The sequence below is a fragment of the Callithrix jacchus genome, chromosome 3 (assembly GCF_049354715.1).
Source record: "Callithrix jacchus isolate 240 chromosome 3, calJac240_pri, whole genome shotgun sequence".
NCBI lineage: Eukaryota > Metazoa > Chordata > Mammalia > Primates > Cebidae > Callithrix > Callithrix jacchus.
Genome location: NC_133504.1, coordinates 69,571,838 through 69,593,400, shown reverse-complemented (window position 1 = coordinate 69,593,400; position 21,563 = coordinate 69,571,838). Strand labels below are relative to the sequence as shown.

General features: G+C 33.5%; 1 protein-coding gene across 2 annotated transcripts in view; it reads left to right on the top strand.

Annotated features, from left to right (window-relative positions):
• The window catches only part of HSPA4L (heat shock protein family A (Hsp70) member 4 like), a 56,529-nt gene extending 38,094 nt beyond the window's left edge, over nt 1-18,435 (top strand). For both annotated transcript variants that reach the window (XM_002745370.6, XM_035292980.3), the window contains exons 13-19: nt 3,602-3,700; nt 5,640-5,777; nt 7,997-8,122; nt 8,741-8,848; nt 11,869-11,988; nt 15,157-15,318; nt 17,102-18,435. In XM_002745370.6, the coding sequence (XP_002745416.1) occupies nt 3,602-3,700; nt 5,640-5,777; nt 7,997-8,122; nt 8,741-8,848; nt 11,869-11,988; nt 15,157-15,318; nt 17,102-17,293 (945 nt within the window). In that variant the 3' untranslated portion in view covers nt 17,294-18,435. The remainder of the gene's footprint in view (nt 1-3,601; nt 3,701-5,639; nt 5,778-7,996; nt 8,123-8,740; nt 8,849-11,868; nt 11,989-15,156; nt 15,319-17,101) is intronic.
• Nucleotides 18,436-21,563: the final 3,128 nt, after the last annotated feature.

The following is a 21,563-nucleotide window of genomic DNA, read 5'->3' as shown; positions in this document are numbered from 1 at the left end:
TGATGCTGAATACCTTGTGTTGAAAATATTCTGTGCAATTACTTTTTTTGAGATGGAGTGGCACCCAGGCTGGAGGGCAGTGGCACAATCTCAGCTCCCTGCAATATCCGCCTGCCAGGTTCAAGCGATTCTCCTACCTTAGCCTCCTGAGCAGCTGGGATTACAGGCACACACCACCACACCCACCTAGTTTTTGTATTTTTAGTAGAGATGGGGTCTCACAATCTTGGTCAGGTTGGTCTCAAACTCCTGACCTTGTGGTCTGCCTGCGTCAGCCTCCCAAAGTGCTGGGATTACAGGCGTGAGCCATGGTTCCTGGCCTGTGCACTTTCTTAATTGTTCTCTCTAGGATTTTTCTCCTTAGTTCTGTATTTGGAAGTTTAAAGACTTAAATACCATTATAAAGTAGTCTCCTCTTCCCCTCAAAAAAGTGGACTAATTCAAAGACTCTGGAAACTGATTGTTTAAATTTCAAGGGGTGGGGAATAATACGATAAAAAGTTCTTATTTTTACTCTATTCTAGCTGATGGTGTTGCTGATTCCGAGGTAGGTAAGAGGCTCAGACATAAACCAGTGAACATCAGCAGGAGCCTTTTTCTTTTTTCTATGAGGGTCAATTTATATGTGTTATTTTCTAATTCAAAATTAAAAGAGCATTTATTTTCCAGAAAAATCACAATAGAGTTTGCTGACGTCAATGTAATGATGTGTGAGAAAATTGACACCTCTCTTGGAGGTATAATTTAATACAGAGGCATACTAAGAAATTACTGTGGTTTGTGCCTATAGTTTCAGCTACTCAGGATGCTGAGGCCAGAGTTTGAGTCCAGCCTGGACAGCATATCTCCAAAAAAAAAGAAAAATTATCACATCTTAAACTATATCACAAAACAGGGATCAAAGAAACTATATGCTTTTCCTCTTACTAATGTACCATAGTTTATTTCCCAGTTCTTGACCATTGGGTTCTTTTTCTTTTTATCTACCTCTCTTTATTTTTTAATTCAAAATATTTGATTGCTTATGTATAGCCAAGAGTCTTCTGTGTACTAAGGATACAGTGATAAGATTGAAAAGGTTGCCATCCATCTGTAGCTCTCTACTGGGAAAGAACAGGCAAGAAGCAAAAAGATAGCGTATAAATTTAAAGGAAATTAATGGGGATGCATAGTAGAAACCATGTGATAGTGATGAGGAAACCACTTAGGAAGGAACAGGTAAGCTAGTCTGAAAGATGCAAAAGGCAGTTTGAGGGTAAGGAGTAGGTAGGTAGTTGTCCAGGCAGAGTAAATAACAAATACAAAGGCACTGAGACAGCAAGACTTGTGTGTGTGTTACAAATGGAAGAGTGGTTTGTGTATAGGATATAGATGTGGAGAATGGGAGAATAGCAGGAAAAAAATGAAATTGAGAGGATAAATCAAGATACAAATAGGATAAAACCTTACAGTTCATAATAATATCTAGATTTGTTTAAGTGCTTTATGTTTATTTAACAAATAACTATGAGTACCTAAAATGTGTGCTTGACCATAGCAGCAAACAGAAGGATGGTTTCAACTCTCATGGAGTTTAAAATCCCTCAGGGAAGCCAGAGTCTAGAGGCACTTCCATTAATTATCCCACTATTGATAATAATTCTGTAAATGTTTTCAAATCATTTTAAAGTATTAACAAATTATTACCATTTTATATCCATTTTAAGATGTATAATTTTCCACTTTTAAATACATCTTAATGAAATGAGTCTTGATAACATATTTGCTGTTGGCCTTGGCAATAGTCATGAGATACTTCTCATTACCTGTGCATCTGTGAACTCAGCTGTTATTCCTAGTGGCTTGACTATGTAGTTGGCAACCTCTTGACATTTTAGTGAACAGACCATTTAAGAAAGGTATGAAAACATTGTGATTAAGATACAGTCATAAGTCTTGTAGAATAGGTATTAGTGACTTATAAGAAACATTAGAGACCAAATTAGAGCAACTTTTAAACAAATGCTGAGTCATTTGCACTCCTGATGACACATAAAATGATATTGTGTAGAAAAATACATTAACAACTGGATTCAGTGATTCATTAGAGTTAGATTCTGAATGTGAAGAAATTTTAGAAATAACTACTTCATCTGGTTTATTTTTCTTTTCTCTCTAAAAGAGATATAAATATATAATGGAAGAGCTCTTTTAATAAATGTAAGAATTCTAAGTGATAAGGCATTGTAGCCATTTAATTGATGTCATTTTTTTGGAGTAATACAAAAATTAGTTAATAACTCAACATTTTATCACTTTTTTCACCTCTTATCTATCAACAGGGTTGGGGAGGTTGTAAGGTCGGGAAGAGAGTTGGAAGGAGGGGATTGAAATATCAGAAATAATTTACTTTTTTTGTTCATTTGTTTGAAACAAGAGTCTCGCTGTGTTGCCCAGGCTGGAGTGTAGTGGCACGGTCTCAGCTCACTGCAACCTCCATCTCCTAGGGTCAAGCAATTCTCTTGCCTCAGCCTCATGAGTAGCTGGGATTACAGGTGCACACCACCACACCTGGCTCATTTTTGTGTTTTCAGTAGAGATGGGGTTTCACCATGTTGGTCAGGCTGGTCTCGAACTCTTGACCTCATGATCCACCCACCTCACGCTCTCAAAGAAAATTGGCCTTTTAATTAAAAAACTTCTCTTCTCTTTGGGAGAAATAAGCTTTTAATCAAAATAGCTTTCTGGCTATTACAGATTTGCTTAATTCTAGATGTACTCGGAGACCTAAATTATGCTGATTCCTACATTTCAAGCTTTCTTCAGGAGGATGGTGACAGATAGCATTAAGAAGGTGACCAAAAAAATCTATTATACACATGGGATTATTTGCCAAGTGGAGAGTTCATTTTGGAGATTTTATTGGTAGAAAGTTTGGTTTATAGACATAAAATCTTAAAAGTATACCTTTTAATAATTTAGAAACACCCACTTTGAGTTTTGATGTATTTATATCAAAACTCAAAATGGATGTTTCTAATTATTTTACATTTTACAATTAAAGATACAGTATTATATTTGTGTAATTTATAGATTTTGTATCTTTTCCATTTTATTTTCTCGTGTTATTTATAAACTTTTTTTATGTCTGGTTGAATGTTCTTTATGTTTTTAAGTTCTGGGATACATGTGCACAATGTGTAGGTTTGTTACATAGGGATACACGTGCCATGGTGGTTTGCGGCACCCATCATCTAAATTAGGTATTTCTCCTAATGCTGTCCCTCACTTAGCCCCCAACCCTTGAATGTTTTCTTTTTTTTTTTTCTTGTAAGCTTTTGGAAATCTTGATTTGTAAATTTGACTTGAGAACAATTTTCCATGTATTTTGCAGTTATTTAGCCATAAATCAAACAAGGTTTATCCCATAGCATCAAATAGATCTTTTTACTTTACTTGTTAATCTGTTTATTTGTAGCAATTCTCATTTGAAAAATGAGCTTCTCCTTAACTGTTTCTACATTTTACATTTCAAAACAGGCTTGAACTCTAAGATGCGGTTTACATTTTTAAAACAAGAAAAAAGACACTGCATATATTATCAATTATGTATTCTTTCTAGGATAAAATGCAGGTTGACCAAGATGAAGGAGGGCATCAAAAATGTCATGCTGAACACACCCCAGAAGAGGAAATTGATCATACAGGAGCCAAAACAAAGGTTTGGTTTACTTTTGCTGTAGTTGTGTCTTTTTGAAATTGATATTTTGAATTATCATATTTTATAATGCTTTCTTTTAACGTACTTGATATTTTTGATCTCAGAATTATAAAAAAGTATAGAAAGCTGATAGCCAGAATAAATATACTTTAATGATTTGTTAAGAGTTGTGCTTTTTCAAAATGAACTCTAATAACATAAGCAAAATTACCTTTTTTGGTAGAAAAAAATATGTATTTTTCATTAACAGTTTTTCTCAACTCATGAGAGCACATAGACACAAACACTGAGGCCTGCTGGAGAGTGGAGGTTGGAAGGGGAAGAGAGGCTCCTTCCCCTTAATGGGTACTAGGCTTAATATCTGGGTGATGAAATAATCTGTACAACAAACTCCTGTGACACAGAGTTTACCTATCTAATCTGCACATATGCCCTTGAACTTAAAAGTTAAAAAAAAAATTTGGTCAAAGAACACAACAGTAAAATGGCCTAAATTCTTTACCGTAATTCATTACATCTCATGTTTCACCAGTAACTGCATTGTACTTCTGAAGTATGAATACATAAGTTAAAATTATAATTTTAAGTGAAAAAAGTCACGTCAGAAAAATATGAGATGGAAAAAGCTATATGAGGAAAACTTATATTAGCTGTACTCTGTATCTCAAAATCAACCACTTAATTCTGTATCTCAGAATTAACCACTTAATTAACCAATTAAGTATTTTATTGCATAAAATATTTTTCTATGTATAAAAATTGATACTTTCAAAGTTAAAATGTTAAAGGGTAAATGCTTTATTGAGAGTAATTATTTTTCTAAGACAGTCACTGAAATGAATGTCCCAGCCACTGAGATGAATGTGGTCATAACTCTAAGCCATCATCCTCAACAGCTTTTTCTAACCTGCACAGAATTTAATCTATGCAGGTTAGCTGAATAGATTTATTTCTCAGAGATTATTTAGTTTTAAATCTTAGATTCTAAAGTTATTTAAAACCTGGAAACTTTTTTTCCAGAACTTTGATTGCTGAACAGCTTTATTGAGATAGTTTACTGATCATTCAATTTATCCAGTTAGGTTTACAGTTTTTAGTATATTCAGTTGTGCAACCATCATCACAATGCTAGAACATTTTCATCATCTCAAATAGAAGGCTGTGACTTCCCATTTCCCTTCGACCCTCTCCCTGCCAGCCACAGGGATTAGGCAGTAGATTTGCCTTTTCTGAACATTTTATATAAATACTGGTTATTTGTGACTGGCTTCTTTCACTAAGCATGTTTTCAAGGTTCATCCAGATTGTAGGATATATCAGTATTCCTTTTTATGGCCAAATAATATTGCATCATATGAATACATACCACATTTTATTTATCCATCTATCAGTTGATAGACATTTGGGTTATTTTCACTTTTTCACTATTATGAATAATGCTGTTATGAACAATCATATACAAGTTTTTGTGGGAATGTGTATTTTCATTTTTCTTGGACATATACCTAGGAATGGAATTGCTGGGTCAAAATTGTTTAGCATTTTTATTAACATTTGTTAACATTGTCATCTTTGTTTAACATTTTGAGAAACTTCCTGTTTTCCGCTGTAACATTTTACAATCCTGCAAGCAATGTATGAGGGGTTGCAGTTTTCCTACATCTTCACCGACATTTATTATTTTCTATATTTTTGTTACAGCCACCGTAGTGGGTGAGAAGTAACTACTCATTTTAGTTTTGCTTTGCATTTCCAAAATAAGATTTTTAATATAGAAACTAGGATTTAACGTACAGACTACAAAATTCCCATCAGTCTTAAGGTAGTACTTTAAAATAAATACAACAGATTGTGATAGTTTTGATTTTACTTTGTTTTACCTCTTAAAACTGTTTTTAAGCTAATTTTAGAAATTTTTACTTCTCTTTTGGATTTGCAGTCAGCTATCTCAGACAAACAAGACCAATTAAATCAGACACTTAAAAAAGGAAAAGTCAAGAGTATTGATCTACCGATCCAGAGTAGCCTATGTAGACAACTGGGCCAAGATCTTCTCAACAGCTACATTGAAAATGAGGTATGTAAATCTGAGTTGATGTTGAACTAGGTGGTAGTTTATTCTGAAATTTTGTAGAAGTAAATGATTATCTCTAAAATTTAGGGAACTAGTGTATAACTCCTAATGAATTATATTAAGTAGATTACTGAATTACTTTATTTCTTACAAAATACTGAGCTGCTTTATATTTTACAAAATACTGAGCTGTATTAATGCCATATGTACTATGTAGCTTTCATCTTAGTTGTATGAAAAATATGTTTTGCCTCCCCTAAGAAAAGACTTTTCTGAAACTGAGTCTTCCTCTTATTCTGTCTTTAACAGTAACATCCAGCAGACAACATATGGGGAAATACTAGCTTTTCCCCTCTTCTCCTGTGTTGTCCTTAAAGATTATATCTCTATTCAAAATGTTTTCTGACATCCATTAAATATTTTTTTTTTTAATCTGTCATTCTTGACATTTTCTTACATGTTCTTTTCTGTTTACATGTCTAAGTTACAGTATCTGGATGAAACAAGTTTTTTGTTTTGTTTTTTACCAGTAGCTGCATAAGAAGTAATTTATATTTTTTAAGTTTACATTTAAGTGGTAGTTCCTAATTTTTACGAGTTTGGCTGGCATTTAAAGGTCAGTCTTCTTTGAAGTGTCTCATAGTCTACCATTTGCTGTATGTTTATAGTATCAAGAGATTTTGACTTTATAATGGTTGCTTTTATAGTTCCTGTCTATATCATCTATTCATTATAGTTGTTAAAGGCTGCATTTTATGTGAAGCAGGCATTCCTGGAGATTCCGAATAATTCAGAATTTTATGTCTTGAGAAAAATTTTCCCAAAGGAATGAATTGTAGGGAAGCACAGTTATGGCAAATTTTGTATATAAAATGAGACTTTTTCTTAACTTTTAAATGTCTCATTATTTTCAATTCACAAATGTGAATGCATTGTAGTTTATAAAGGGATTCTTAAGCTTACATGTGTTTTTATTAAAGTGAAAATTTTGCTCAAGTATTAAAATCTTTAGGTTATTTCTTTGCTTTTGTTCATCATAAACTAACATCTATAAATACTGTTATATTTTTACCCTCAAACCTATGAAGTCTAGGTTCTGTTAGAGAACTACATTTTACAGTGAGGAATCTGAGACACAAGTAAACTAAATCACCAAGGATCAGAGTATACCCCCTCCAAGGCTTTTATTCAGTACTGGTTATGTGTCAAGCATAGAACTAAATATTTTATATGAATTCTCTCAACCTTATTAGCAGCCCTATTCGTTAGATGGAATTGTGCTCTCTGTTTTAGGATAAGAAAACTTAATGTTTAGATTTTTTTTCTGCTATCTCAAACTAGTAAATAGGGAACCTAGGATTTTAAGCAAAGTGTGTAAAATGACAGGAGGCTATGTTTTGTTTTGTTTTTTAACAGTTTTATTGAGATACATTTACATATAATTAACCCATTTAAAGTATACAATTCAGTGCTTTTCAGTATATATCAATTTTTTTACATGAAACTTGCTATTGTAACTATTTTTAAGTGTTTAATTCAATAGCTTTAATTACATTCACAGTATTTTGCATCCATCACCACAATCTTATTTTCAAAACAATTTCATCACCCCAAACATAAACTCTATAATAACTTACCTTCCTCCCTTCTTCCAGTCTCCTAGTTTGTCTTTATAAATTGCCTCATTATCAGTAGATTAGAATCGTGTTAAGTGGGATTATACAATGATTGTCCTTTTGTATCTGGCTTATTTTACTTGGCATAGCGACTTCAGTGTTCACCCTTGTTTCAGGACGTATCATTACTTCATTTCTTCTTATAACTAAATTACTACATTGTGTTTATGTACTTTTTTATTCATCTATTAGCACACAGTTTGGTTGCTTTAACTTTCTGGCTATTGTAAATAATGCTGCAGTTAACATTGACATACAAATATCTGTTCAAGTCCCTGCTTTCAATTTCTTCATGTTTATATCTAGGAGTGAAATTGAAATTCTGTGCTTAGCACTTTGAGGGACAGCCAAAAGGTTTTCCAGAGTGACTGCAGCATTTTACATGCCTACCAGCAGTGTACAAGGGTTTCACTTTCTCCACATCCTCATGAATACTTTTTTTTATTATAATCATCCTAGTGAGTGTGAAATGGTATCTTACTGTGGTTTTGATTTATTTCCCTAATGCGTGTTCTTATGGCAACTAACCTGAGGCTTTTTGAATAGGGGAAGATGATTATGCAAGATAAGTTAGAGAAAGAAAGAAATGATGCTAAGAATGCTGTTGAAGAATATGTGTATGATTTTAGAGACAGGCTGGGCACTGTCTATGAAAAATTCATCACTCCAGAAGTAAGTCTGAATTCTGTCATTTTTTATGAGAACTGTTTACATGTTTACTTGAGAATGCTAGTACAAATTATGTAAATAAATATACCATATTTTGTTATTGTTGCCAATCTTGGGCCCACATGGGGAAGGTTCTTAGTTATTTTTACAGCTTGCAGAAGTATGGCGAAAAACACATTTTTGGATAAGAAGTTAGAAAATGTTGAAATTTGATGTTTTATACTTGAAAAACATCCCATCCTTCCCTGATTTTTAATTTTTATTATTTATTTGAGACAGCATCTGGCTGTGTCGCCCCAGGCTGGAATGCAGTGGCTCGATTTCAGCTCACTGCAACCTCTACTTCCCGGGCTCAAGCAATCCTGTCTCACCTCACCCTCACAAGTAGATGGGAATATAGGCATGTGCCATCATGCCTGACTAATTTTTTAATTTGTTGTAGAAATGTGATTTTGCTATGTTGCCCAGGCTGGTTTCTTAACTTCTGGGCTCAAGCAATTCTCCAACATTGGCCTTTTAAACTGTTGGGATTACAGACATGAGGCACTGCACTGGGCCCAATGATGACTTCTATTTCTAAGGAAAGCATTTTTAATTAGTGTTTCTCAAATATATTACTAGGACTTGAATAAACTGTCTGCAATGTTGGAAGACACAGAAAATTGGCTTTATGAAGAAGGAGAGGACCAACCTAAACAAGTTTATGTGGATAAGCTTCAAGAACTAAAGGTACATTTTTTTAAGTCCATGTTAGTATAAATCAGTATTTTTTCCTAAAAATTAGGGTATAAGAGTACCATGTATGTTCTATTAATTTTTTAATTGCAGGGAAAATTGTATATATTTACGGTGTATGACATGATGTTTTGATTATGCACACATTGTGGAATGGCTAAGTCAAGCTATTTAACAAATGCATTACCTCATATACTTTTCTTGCTTTAGAGAACATGTAAAATCTACTCTCTCAAGCAGTTTTCAGATATACAGCATACTGTTAGGTATATATGGTAACTCTGGTTACCATGATGTACAATAGATCTCTTGGACATTTTCCACTTGTCTAACTGAAATTTTGTGTCCTTTGACCAGTAGCTTTCCATCATACCATCCCTGGTAACCACCAATTCTACTATCTGCTTCTATGAGTTTACCTTTTTTAGATTCGATCTTTGAGATCATGCAGTATTTGTCTTTTTGTGCCTGGCGTATATCAGTTAGCATAATGTTTTTCAGATTCATCTAAGTTGTCTCAAATGACAGGATTTACTTCTTTTTAAAGCTGAATAGTATTCCATTGTCTATGCATACTACATTTTCATTATCCATCATTTCATTGATGGACACTTAAATTGATTCTGTATTTTTATTGATTCTGTATTTTGGCTATTGTGAACAATGCTGCAGTGAACATGGAGTGCGGATATCCTTTTGGCATACTGATTTTATTTTCTTTGGATATATACCCAGTAGTGAGATTACTGGATCTGTATGTTTTTAGTAAGTATATGAAAAATTTCTAAATCAGAAATGTATAAGAGGAAATGTTCTAATTTTAAAAGCATTTTGAGAGGTGAGCAGTGCTACATAATTGAAATCAGAAAATGTGTAGTCATTTAGTCTATCATGATACTCAAATATTAATGTTGATCAAATGATCAGAGTGTTACTTTTGCACAAGCTATATATTACTGGCATGTCTTTAAGAAGTAATAAGTATATCATCTTGACCCTTTCTTATCCATTAAAGGAGTCACCCTCTTTCCCTGTTCCTCTCACTCTTAACATGTTGGGGAGTAATAAATACCACACTGGCCAGTTTTATTTTCATAGTGTAACTCTGAAATACCACCTGACCAGCCAAGAACTTAAAAAATAGTGCCACTGCTCTTGAATTTGAATGTCCTTTCACAAATAAGGAAATTTAGCCACAAATCTTTGTTAGGTTAGGGGTGTTATTTTAGGGAAAGACCACTATTGACTCCTTTCTCCATAATTCCTACCAAATTTGGAAAAAATAACTTAAAAGATTAAGTTTATGGGAAGGATGAAGGAAATTTTCAGTCATTCCTTCTTAGTATAGATCATAGTAATTCTTTAATGTGCATATGAATTACCTGGGTGCTTATTGAAATGCAGTAGATACAAGGTGGGCCCACTTTTAACGAGCTTCCAAGTGATGCTGATGCTGCTGGTCCCTGAACCATTCTTTGAATAGCAAGGGATTACATAGATGCTAAATGATGACATTAACAAGAATTTTTAGAATATGAGGAAAGATGGCCCTTTACCACTTGGGACAGGCATGAGGTGGGGGAAGGTATGCAAAAGAAGTTACTCAACTTAAAAGAAGTTAGTATTGTGCAAAAAATTACCTTCATTCCAACAAATTACTTCCAAAGGAAATAATTAGAAAACAACTAGAAAACCTAAGTTTATGATAGCAAAAGTAGGCTTTACCATATCTTCTTGGTGGTTTTTAATCCCTATCTCCCTAAAAGAAATACAAGCCAAGCAGCTGAGGCCAATAAAAATAACTGAAAATCCCAGCAGTTCCTATCATGGATTCTTCTGCTTCAAGTATATAAGTAGCCATAGAAATAAATGTTACAGAAGTTTTCACAAGTTTTACTTTTTCTATTTTTGAGATGGCATTTAAAAATTTTAAATGGTGGCTGGGAGCAGTAAATCACACCTGTAATGTCAGCACTTTGAGAGGCCGAGGTAGGAGAATCACTTGAAGCCAGGAGTTCAAGACCAGCCTGAGCAACAAAGCAAGACCCTATCTCTAAAAAAAAATAAATTAGCCAGGCACAGTGGTATGGGCCTGTAGTTCCAGGTTGGGGGCTGAGGCAGGAGGATCACTTGAACCCAGGAGTTTGAGGCTGCAGTAAGCTATGATCACACCACTGCACTCCAGCCAAGGTGACAGAAAAGGACCCTGTCTTGATATAAAAAGAAAATGCAGTGCTTGCTTCCTAATCTATGAAAACTATGATAGTTTTGACAAATGTACCCTAAGATGCTAACGTTAGAGGAAAGCATGGAGAAGTGTCTGGTGCTTGCTGTCTGTATAATTTCCTTTTAACTCTTCTATAAATTTAAAATTTTTCTAAAATAATCTGATTTTTGTTTAAGTATATAAAGAATTTAAAAGAAAATAGTTATTTTATCCTTCTAATATACTCCCCTTCCCAAAACGACAGAGTCTGTTTTAACACTTAGAAACTACTTAATCCAAGACATATAGGAGGGAAAAAGCTGCATATACTACAGTACACATTTTACTGATTAAATATAAATAAAATTTAGTTGACAGTAATTATCACTCCCAGTAATTATGTTGTACATAGAGAGTTATATTATGATTTTGAGTATTTGAAACCAAGTTTCAAATCTATAAATTCTGCATGCAGTATAGTTTTTACAGTTTTCCTATTTTAATAATTCTATAAAGTTTTAACACCCAGCTTCTAAGGAATTAAAGTTTTGATTGAGACTTTGGATTTGAGAAACCAAGAAGTAATCTTGATGAGTGAGAAAAAGAGATAAGGTGTGAGGAAGGCATCCTTGTGTAGGATTGAGGAAGTAGCTACTGGAACTCGCTTCCATATAGGAAAATAAGAAGGGATATAGTTTTATCTGGCCATCTTTTCTTCCTATTTATCATTCTGTAAGGGCCCAATAAAAGTTTTCTGTTAAAACTCAAATAATAATTGTTCTTCTTTAAAAATGTCTTATGTTAACAGAAATATGGCCAGCCTATTCAAATGAAGTACATGGAGCATGAAGAGAGACCAAAAGCCTTAAATGACTTGGGAAAAAAGATTCAACTTGTCATGAAAGTGATAGAAGCTTATAGAAACAAGGTATTGAATTCATAAAACCAGTTGGTGATGATGGCATTTGGATGGTACACAGAAAGGGGTAAATCTAAAAGTTCTCAGCTACAAGGCTATAGCAGTTATAGCTATCAAATTCGAGAGACTTTGTGTACCAAATTTAAAACTTATTTTTTTAATTGGAGAATTTCACTCAAGGATTCTGATACATTTGAAATACAGTGAAGGTATGTAGCTTTTATCTTTTAGAATTTCCTGAAACTACATTATAAAATAATGTAGTGACCAAATCTATTGTGATCTTCATAGAGATTTCATTTTTATGTTTTTCATGTAGTGAAAAAGGGGTCCTCTTTGACCTTTTTTTTATTAGGTACCTCTTTGAGACCAGATTCTACTAGGCTTTATTTTGTTTCTTGGCTTATTTTTCTTTTAGGTGCTTTTGTCTTCTAGTTCATTAGTCATCCATAATCTCCTGTACACTTTATTCTTTTATATACATACTCAAATCTATATAACCTTAATCTTGCTACTGTCTTTAAGCCTCAAGTATATAGTTAATACAGATGTTATCTCCATTTAGATATAACAGTAAAATTTGAGAAAATGTTTACCGTTTTTTTTCCTCTAAATCAGGAGTTACCAGACTTTTTAAGACAAACAATATTTTGGGCTTCAGCTATTCATATCTGCCATTGTAGCACAAAAGTACCATAGACAATATGAAAACTAATGGGCATGGCTGTGTTTCCAAAAACTTTATGTAACAAATCATAAGCAGTGGTTGAATTTGGCCAATGGGACAAGTTTTTTTATCCCTACTCTAAGCAGATATTCACTGTAATCCCCAGTTTTTGTCTATGATGTTAAATGTGCATTAGTAGGCAGGAGAGACCAGCACCAGAAATATTCAAGCATGTCAAAATAGCTTACATTTATCAAGCATGTCATGAATTTTAAGTACTTTATGTAGATTGTCTCACCAGGATATATCCTATACAAATTTAATACTATTATCTTTATTTTACACCTGAGAAAACTGAAATGCTTAAGCAATTTATTGAAGTTTACCCAAGTAGTTAATGATGAAGTCAGCATTCAAACCTAATCATTAATATACAAATTCTCAGCAACCATATCGCTTTTCACTACACATAATGGAAAAGGGTTATTTTAGAAATAGATTTTTGAGTTTTGTGAAACAAAAACTGCAGTCCAGCAAACGTAAAGGAAAAATATAGATATTGCTTATAAATATATCTGCTAAAATCAGTGTTCAGATTGTTCTTATAGGCACAGATGGAATGTAAGGATAGTGAAAAAGTAAGAAGGAAGAGTAGCCCAGTGGAAACACCAGGAATATTTTAAATCTAATATGATTACTAGTGGCACAGCATTTCCCAGTCTTTAGCTATCTTCTTCAGTATGCAGGTTTAAGGTATCATTTCACTCAAGGCAAGACTTCACTTCTGCTCAATCATTTGAGTTTTTATTATGTGCTAGGCTATTTTCTAGATGACTGAACTATAGTGTCAACTTGTTTTTAATATGCTTCAATAGTGAAAGGTGGATAATAAATTACTGTAAAGTATGTCAGATAGAAGCTGCAGAAAAAGTAAAGGACTGCCAGAGATGGAAGAGGTTTGTCAGAAAGGCATACTAATAAGGTGATAGACATGTTAGGAGAGAAATGAAGAAGTGAAAACTCAAAGACGTGTAATAACTGGAAGGGAAATGCTCTAGACAAAGAGAATAGCAGTTGCAAAACACCAAGGGGAGAACATGTTAGAGGAACAACAGCAAGGTCAATGTGGTTGAAAACAATAGGGGTAGGGGTAGCAGTTGCTGGATCATAAATGGGCCTAGTTGGCCCTTTTAAAAGTTTGGGTTTTACTCTGAGATGGAAAGTTGTTGGAGGTTTTTGAGCACAGGAGTAGTAACATTTGTTTTTTTGTTTTGTTTTGTTTTGTTTTAAGGATCTGGAGGCAGAGAGATGGATTAAGACATTATTAGAATAATACAAGCAAGAAATGATGGAGGCTTGAACCCAGATGGTAGGGTTGGGAAGCCAAGAAGTGGTTAGATTTTTGCATTTATTTTGAAGGTAGAAGCTTTTCATATTTCCTGATAGATTTTATGTAAATATATCTGAAAAAAGTTGAAAGTGACTCCAAGGATTTTGAGCTAGAAGAATGAAGTTTCCATTTGCTGAGATGAGGAAAACTGGGAAGAGCAGGTGGGAACATAATTAGGTGTTTGAAATGTAAGCATTTCAAACTTTACAAATAAAAAAGTCAAAGTTGGATACAGAGCTGGAGTTAAGGGAAGAGGTTCAGGCTAGAGATTTTTTTAAAGCATGTGGTGGGTAGACATGAATGAGGATGAACTGGCAAAAGAATCTTAAGAAGTGATCAGTGACATAGGAAGAAATTCAAGAAAATGTGGCGACCTAGAAACTGAGTCAGATGATGGATGCATAATTTGTAATCATACAAGCAGAAAGAGGACTTGGGTATCTGAGGAAGCTTTATAGTTTTATTTTTTGTTTGGGTGTTTTTTTGTTCAAAGAGATATATACACACATGGTTTTAAAAAGGGCATCACCATCCTGCCATGTCTTTGACTTTGGAGTATTCTTAAATTATCTCTCTTCTGTGTCTAACCTATAATCCATCAGGAGATCCTCTTTCTGTATGTTACATTGCCATTTCTTTCTGATTCTATCACTACTAATCTAAACCACGACTACTTAGTTATCTATTACATGTGACAGCTGCAGTATCTTTTTTCAGAAAGAATTTTGTCATTTTTCTAATCAAGAATTTAGCATACGTTTCTGTTTTATATTCACAATTTTGTGTCTAGTTTGTTATATGTCTTGTTCACTTTATTTCTCCTTTATAAATTCCATTTCATTGCAACTTCTTTCTTGGCTAAGTGCTTTCTCCCTGAGTATTCCTTAGTAGTCATTCTTTCCCAAACCTGATTTCTTCAGAGAGCCTTTTTTTTTAAACTCACACTGATTTTATCTTTTATCCCATTTTCTTCAGTTCTGTGTTATTTTTTGTGGTTTCTTCAGATGAGTACATTTGAGGTATACAGTCTATAAGAGTATAAATTTTTTAAGTAGAAATTACTAATAAACCAGTGCTAGCTGAAAAATCATTACACAAAGTGAAGGCTTTTTTTTTATAGGATGAAAGATATGATCATTTGGATCCTGCTGAAATGGAAAAAGTTGAAAAATACATCAATGAGGCCATGAGTTGGCTGAACAGTAAGATGAATGCACAGAACAAACTAAGTCTCACTCAAGATCCTGTGGTAAAAGTTTCAGAAATAGTTGCAAAGTCAAAGGTAAGAAGTTTATGAAATTACCTAAAATTGGTTTCAAAGATTAAAAGTTTTTAATGAGAGTCATGCTTCGGCAAATAATCAACTTACAGAAGAACTTAAAAGAACAGAAATTTAAGGCTAATTTTTTATTTTGTTTAAAAAAATTTAGGGTATTAGGGATGAGGTATCATCTCTGTTCTTTGTCATACAAGGCTGGTTTTTAAACTTCAAGAGTAATATAGAATGTAATAAAGCAATGTGACAACTTCTCATTGTTAAATATTTCAGACTTAACAAGTTGGATGAGACCTCTAAGTCTTCATTACAAAATTTTTCAGTATAAGTTTGTCTTTGACTTAATTTGAAATGTATAAACTTCCATGGTAAAATCTTATTCTGAGATAAAGTTTTCAATTTAAAAAACACTGCTAATGAAAATGTTGGCCAGTCCTGTTGGCTTATGTCTGTAATCCCAGCTCTTTGTGGGGCCGAGGCAGGCGACTTGCTTGAACGCAGGAGTTTGAGCCTGAGCAACATGGCAAAACCCCGTCTCTACAAAAAGCACAAAAATTAGCTGGGCGTGGTAACACCTGTAGTTCTAGCTACTCAGGAGGCTGAGGCCGGATCATCCCTTGAGCCCAGGAATTTGAGGCAGCATTGAGCTACAGTCATGCCACTACACTCCAGTGACAAAGCAAGACCCTGTCTATTCGCAGGGGGAAAAAAAGCAATCTAAATACCTATCAGTAGGAAACTAGATCAGTAAATTGATGCATCATACAACACTATGTAGCCATTAAATATAGCATTTTACATATATCTGTTTAAATATGTGTACTCATAGATTTGTTTATCTATATGTGTATGCCTGAACATACATCTAGAAAGATATCCACCAAAAGGTGAATATTGTTAATTTGTAGGAGATGGAATTTCATGGAATTTTTAAAATATCATTCAGTATGTTGTCGGGTATGTGATTTTTTTTTCTTTTTTTTAGTGCAAGTTGATGTTTTTATAATGAAATAATAAAAATATTTTTGTTCTGAGAAAGTTTTGCCAAGAAGCTATAATATATATTTTACCCCTAATGAGATGAGATGCAGAGTGTGATGAGAGCAATTTGCCATGAAAACATTCCCCCTAGGATGTTAATCCCTGTATTTTCATCTCTACCTCTATCTTTGTGACACTGATCCTCAAAGGTTTTTAAATTTGAGTAGTGTTTTTATACTGTTCTTCTATTTGCATGTAAAAAGCAAGGAAATAGAGCATTGTTTCATTTAAATTATTAAGTTGCAATTTATTTTCATGGCACTTTTTCCTTCAACAGAAGAGGCTACTCAGCTATTTGCAAAAGAAATAAAGTTGCTTGTGTGTGTATTTGTATGATTCCGTTTATTAGAATTGTTTTTATATAAATGTTGAAAATTTTCAATTTATGAAATAGGTGTTATTTGATTTAATTCTCATAGCAAAGCTTTAGACATAATTTAAAGTAAGAATTAAAAATTATTTCTGCCAAAGTAAACTATTTTTAAATTATTGTAAAGAAACAAGTTTTAGAAAGGTTAAATACAAAAAATTGATTCCGTAATTTTTTACTGCCACAGACATTTACTAACACAGAAGGTAAATCTTTCAAGAGGCATTTGAAGAAAACAGTTGGCTATCTAGCTGGGCTAACACAAATTCAGAAGTGTGGAATTATGTGGAAATTTAGAAAGTTAATGTGGTGTTTAGAAAGTCAATGGTAACTTGTTCTATAATCTTTTTAATATGATCAATTTCTTCATGTCTTTAGGAACTGGATAATTTCTGTAACCCCATCATTTACAAGCCCAAACCAAAAGTAGAAGTCCCTGAAAACAAAGCAAATGCTAACAGTGAACACAATGGCCCAATGGATGGACAGAGTGGAACTGAAACTAAGTCAGATTCAACAAAAGACAGCTCACAGCATACTAAATCATCTGGAGAGATGGAAGTGGACTAAGTCTTAATTTTACCTTCACATAGTTCAAACATTGCAAGTAACCGCTGGGTCCATCTTTTTTACATCTGGTACACACAACAGATGTTCAGTTGCTCTTAACTGCTTTTTGTCATTTGTTTTTTTGGTGTAGTTTTGAAAAGTGTTTTACATTGAGTACACTTCTGTTTGTTTCCATTGCTGCTTATATGAAGCTTTAGCCGAATTAGATTTGTAAGACAATTTAAGCTTTCCAGATACATGTTACTTCAAATGTGGGATTAATACATAGTTGGCAACAGTCTACCTTATTTAAAGCTTCTACTGGGATAAACCTCAATTCCTTTATTCAGGAAAGGATACTTTATTGCACTATTGTTGCAGAAGCATAGATTTAATTGCATCTTTATTTTGAAAAACAAATGGAAATTGATGGGGTTTAAAGCCTGGGAGGCACTGACATTTTTCTAGTTATTGTATTGTTACAATTTAAGTATTAAATAGGTTTCTCAACAAATTAGTCCATCTCATTGATGTACCACAGAACTCCAAAGCTTTGCTGTCATCAAATAAATGAACTAAATCACATGTTGAAAGGGAACACACCCAATTTTTTGTTAAGGTGACACCAGCAGTTTTCTTCTTTTATTAGTATTGTGGATTGATGTTTTCTCAGAGTAACTCATTGTCTTTTTCGCTTGAAATGTTTGATCTTGTCCTGAAGACTAGCTGCTGCTAAAAACAATGCTAGCCTAAAGATATAGGAGTCTCTTTGACAAAATGACCTTCATGTTAAGGGGAAATGCTGTTTATCTACTCAGACATGCGTCTGTGATGTTCATAGTCTTGTTTCAGTTATAATAGTTGTCTTGTTTTTTTTTCCTTGATTTTGTTAATATATATATATATATACCTTAACACAGGGTAGGGAGAAGTGGCACAGTGTATTGCATTATATACATTTATCATTGATTTACCTAATGTTACATTGCAGATAAACACTATTAAGTGGTAATACTTGAAAAGGAGCACTTATACAATAAGTCTTAAGAAATAATGTTTGTAATAAACTTAACTATGTTACATATCAACAGGCAAAAATATAGAATGTTACATAGTGTTATGTGATTAAATTATAGTTCTTGCTGTTACATTACCTTTTGAAACCTTGACTCCAGATTTGGTGCTTCTTAAAACAAATTAAATGGGAAAAGGGATAGTAAACTTAAGATGTATTTCAAGGACTTAATCTGTGCTTCATCACCAACTTGTCCACATTGTTAATTTCTGTCCAGAGACCTGAAACTATTTAAGTATGGGAACAGACTGAAACCGATGTTTCAGTCTACAGGAGAGAGAAGCATAGACAAGTATATGAGCCCTAATATACTTAATGCCAATAAACTAGATTGACCTAGGTTAAAATTTCAAAAGGCTCATTTTCTCCCAAAGTGAAATCTTTGTTAGAAACAATTAAGTAGTAAAAATTGAGAGTATATCTTTAGGGATAGTCATTTCTCACAACTAGTTCTCTACGAGAGACTTTGTTTCTACAATGTAGCCTGCACTTAATGGAGAGTATGGATTAGTGCATTTTGCAGGGAGTTTTATTCAGTCTTTTGAAGAGAGGAATCGTTTTTGCATTAAAAAATCATATAAACAATATATTTTTAGACTCTTCTAATCTTTAAATTTTGTTAATTCTCTTGAAATAAACATAGATCCTTTTTATTTTTATGTTGAATGTATAGATTCATTTCAGGAAAAGCATGAAGATAATGAAAGCAAATATATAACAATACAAGTAGGGACTTTAGAGCTTTTGAGTTAAAACATCCACTTGGTTTGGAACTATGCCTCCAACTTCCTAGGAATAAATATGGGAACAAGTTTTCTGTTAATACATCTAAATGTTCTAGTATATCCTGACATTTTCTGTTGTCACTTTCAGCTTCGTGTTTTAGTGAGATTGTACCACTAATTTTTGTAATTATATAACATTTCATTTAATAACTTAAATACATCCAAATATATATACTTTTTCTACCCACTTATTCAACTTAAAAGATAATTTAAAAAGTGATTTAGCCTTATAATGTAGTTATTTCCTGAATTCATTAATGAAAGAGAATGTTCTCTTTAATACAGATTTCGGTAGACAGACTGATTCAGTCCAATTTTAATCTACATTAAAATGTGCAATGCTAGACAAAGATTGTTTTCAAAATAAAAAGCTATGATTTCAGAAGTTATTTTAAAATATGCATAGGAAAACTTTTCCTATGGTAAGCAAACAAGAATTAAGTTTGTAGGGAATATTTAGAATGACTAATATAAATTAGTATACTTTGACTCTATGGAAAAGTATAAATTACTTGTAGTTTTAGAAACCAACTCTTGATAGCCAGTTGTACTGTGATTTAAAAAACAATTGTTAAATAGTATAACAGAAGTTTCTGATATTTTAATTCCTTAGGAGTAATGTAAAATTCTTAGGTTTTGGCCGGGTGTCGTGGCTCATGCCTGTAATCCCAGCACTTCGGGAGGCCAAGGCAGGCAGATCACCTTAGGTGAGGAGTTTGAGACCAGTCTGGCCAAAATGGTGAAACCCCATCTCTACTAAAAATACAAAACATAGCCAGGTGTGGTGGCATGTGCCTATAATCTCAGCTACCCTGGAGGCTGAAGCAGGACAATCATTGAAACCTGGGAGGCAGAGGCTGCTGTTAAACAAGATTACACCACTGCACTCCAGCTTGGGTAACAGAGCAAGACTCTGTCTAAAAAAAAAAAAAACTAGAAAGAGCACAGCAAAGAATTTGGCTATTGAAATAATCGATAAACCCGATTTTGAAAAGGATTAACAAGGCTGGGCACAGTGACTCACATCTGTAATCCTAGCACTTTGGGAGGCTGAGGTGGGAGGATCACTTGAACCCTGGAGTTCAAGACCAGCCTGGGAGACATTGTGAGACCCTGTCTCTACAAAAAAATCAAAAATTAGCCAGGCATGGTGCTGCACACCTGTAGTCCTAGCTACTCAGGAGACTGAGGTGGGAGGATCAGTTCAGCCTGGGAGATCAAGGCTGCAAAGAGCCATGATCATACCACTGCACTCTAATAAAAGGGTAACAAGACATTTACTAAGAGGAGCTAAAGGAGAAAAAGATTTCTTAGACCTTTTTTTTAGAAGGGGGTATCAATTTTTAGTATATTTGTGATTAATTCTGTGAGAAATCTTTAAAGAGAATTTTGGGACCTAATAATTAACATAATGTCAGTGTGAAAGCACTTAATCCAAATTAGCCTGTTTTGAAAAATCCATATTTATTAAAGGCAGTAGACATTTGAATACAGTAATCAAATTAGCTGACTTCTGTTTAAATCTAAATACATACAACCATTCCTCCATTTTCATAAACTTGAAAAATAAGCCTCTCCCATTAGGATTTTCTATTTTGTTGTAAATAGTTGGTATTTGGTAGTCCACAATAAAAGTCTTTGCATTAATTTTACAAATTTAGAAATGATAACGTGACTGGTAAAATATAGCTTTCTCCGTTTTTAGATGTATACAGCAAAAAAAAAAATTTTTTTTCTTATTTTGAGATGGAGTCTGGCTTTGTTGTCCAGTCTGGAGTGCAGTGCAATGGTACGATCTCAGCTCACTGCAACCTCCACCTCCTGAGTTCAAGAGATTTTCCTACCTCAGCCTCCTGAGTAGCTGGGACTACAGGTGCATGACACCACACCCAGCTAATTTTTGTATTTTTGGTAGAGATGGCATTTTGCTGTGTTAGCCAGGCTGGTCTTGAACTCCTGATTGTATAGTGTTAATGACAGGCATAGCTAATTGTACTGATATATCAACATACATTTAAAATCTGGTGACACTGGTTAAATTGCCTTTGATGACTTCATGTGACATGGGAGGGATATGCTTATAAAGTTTAATTGTGATATTATCCTCTTACTACCTATAGTATGTTTTGCAAAAATCAGTCCATTTAGCAAGCTAATCTTTGTAAAGCAGTCAGTTTCAGAAGATACTTTTTAATCAAAGAAATAGCAGGTTTAACATTATACCTTTTGGCTTTTGTCTAACATTTGATTTAATCTAAAGATTATAAAATAATTTTAGAAGCATATAATTTCTTTTGATAAAGGGTAACAAAAATTTAATGCAGATTGAAGACAAAGGCTTTTAACGAAAACAAGCAAAAAGAAACTTAAGCTGTTTAACTATCACATCTCTAAAATGCATGAAAACAATAATCTTTGTTTTGTTTGGGGG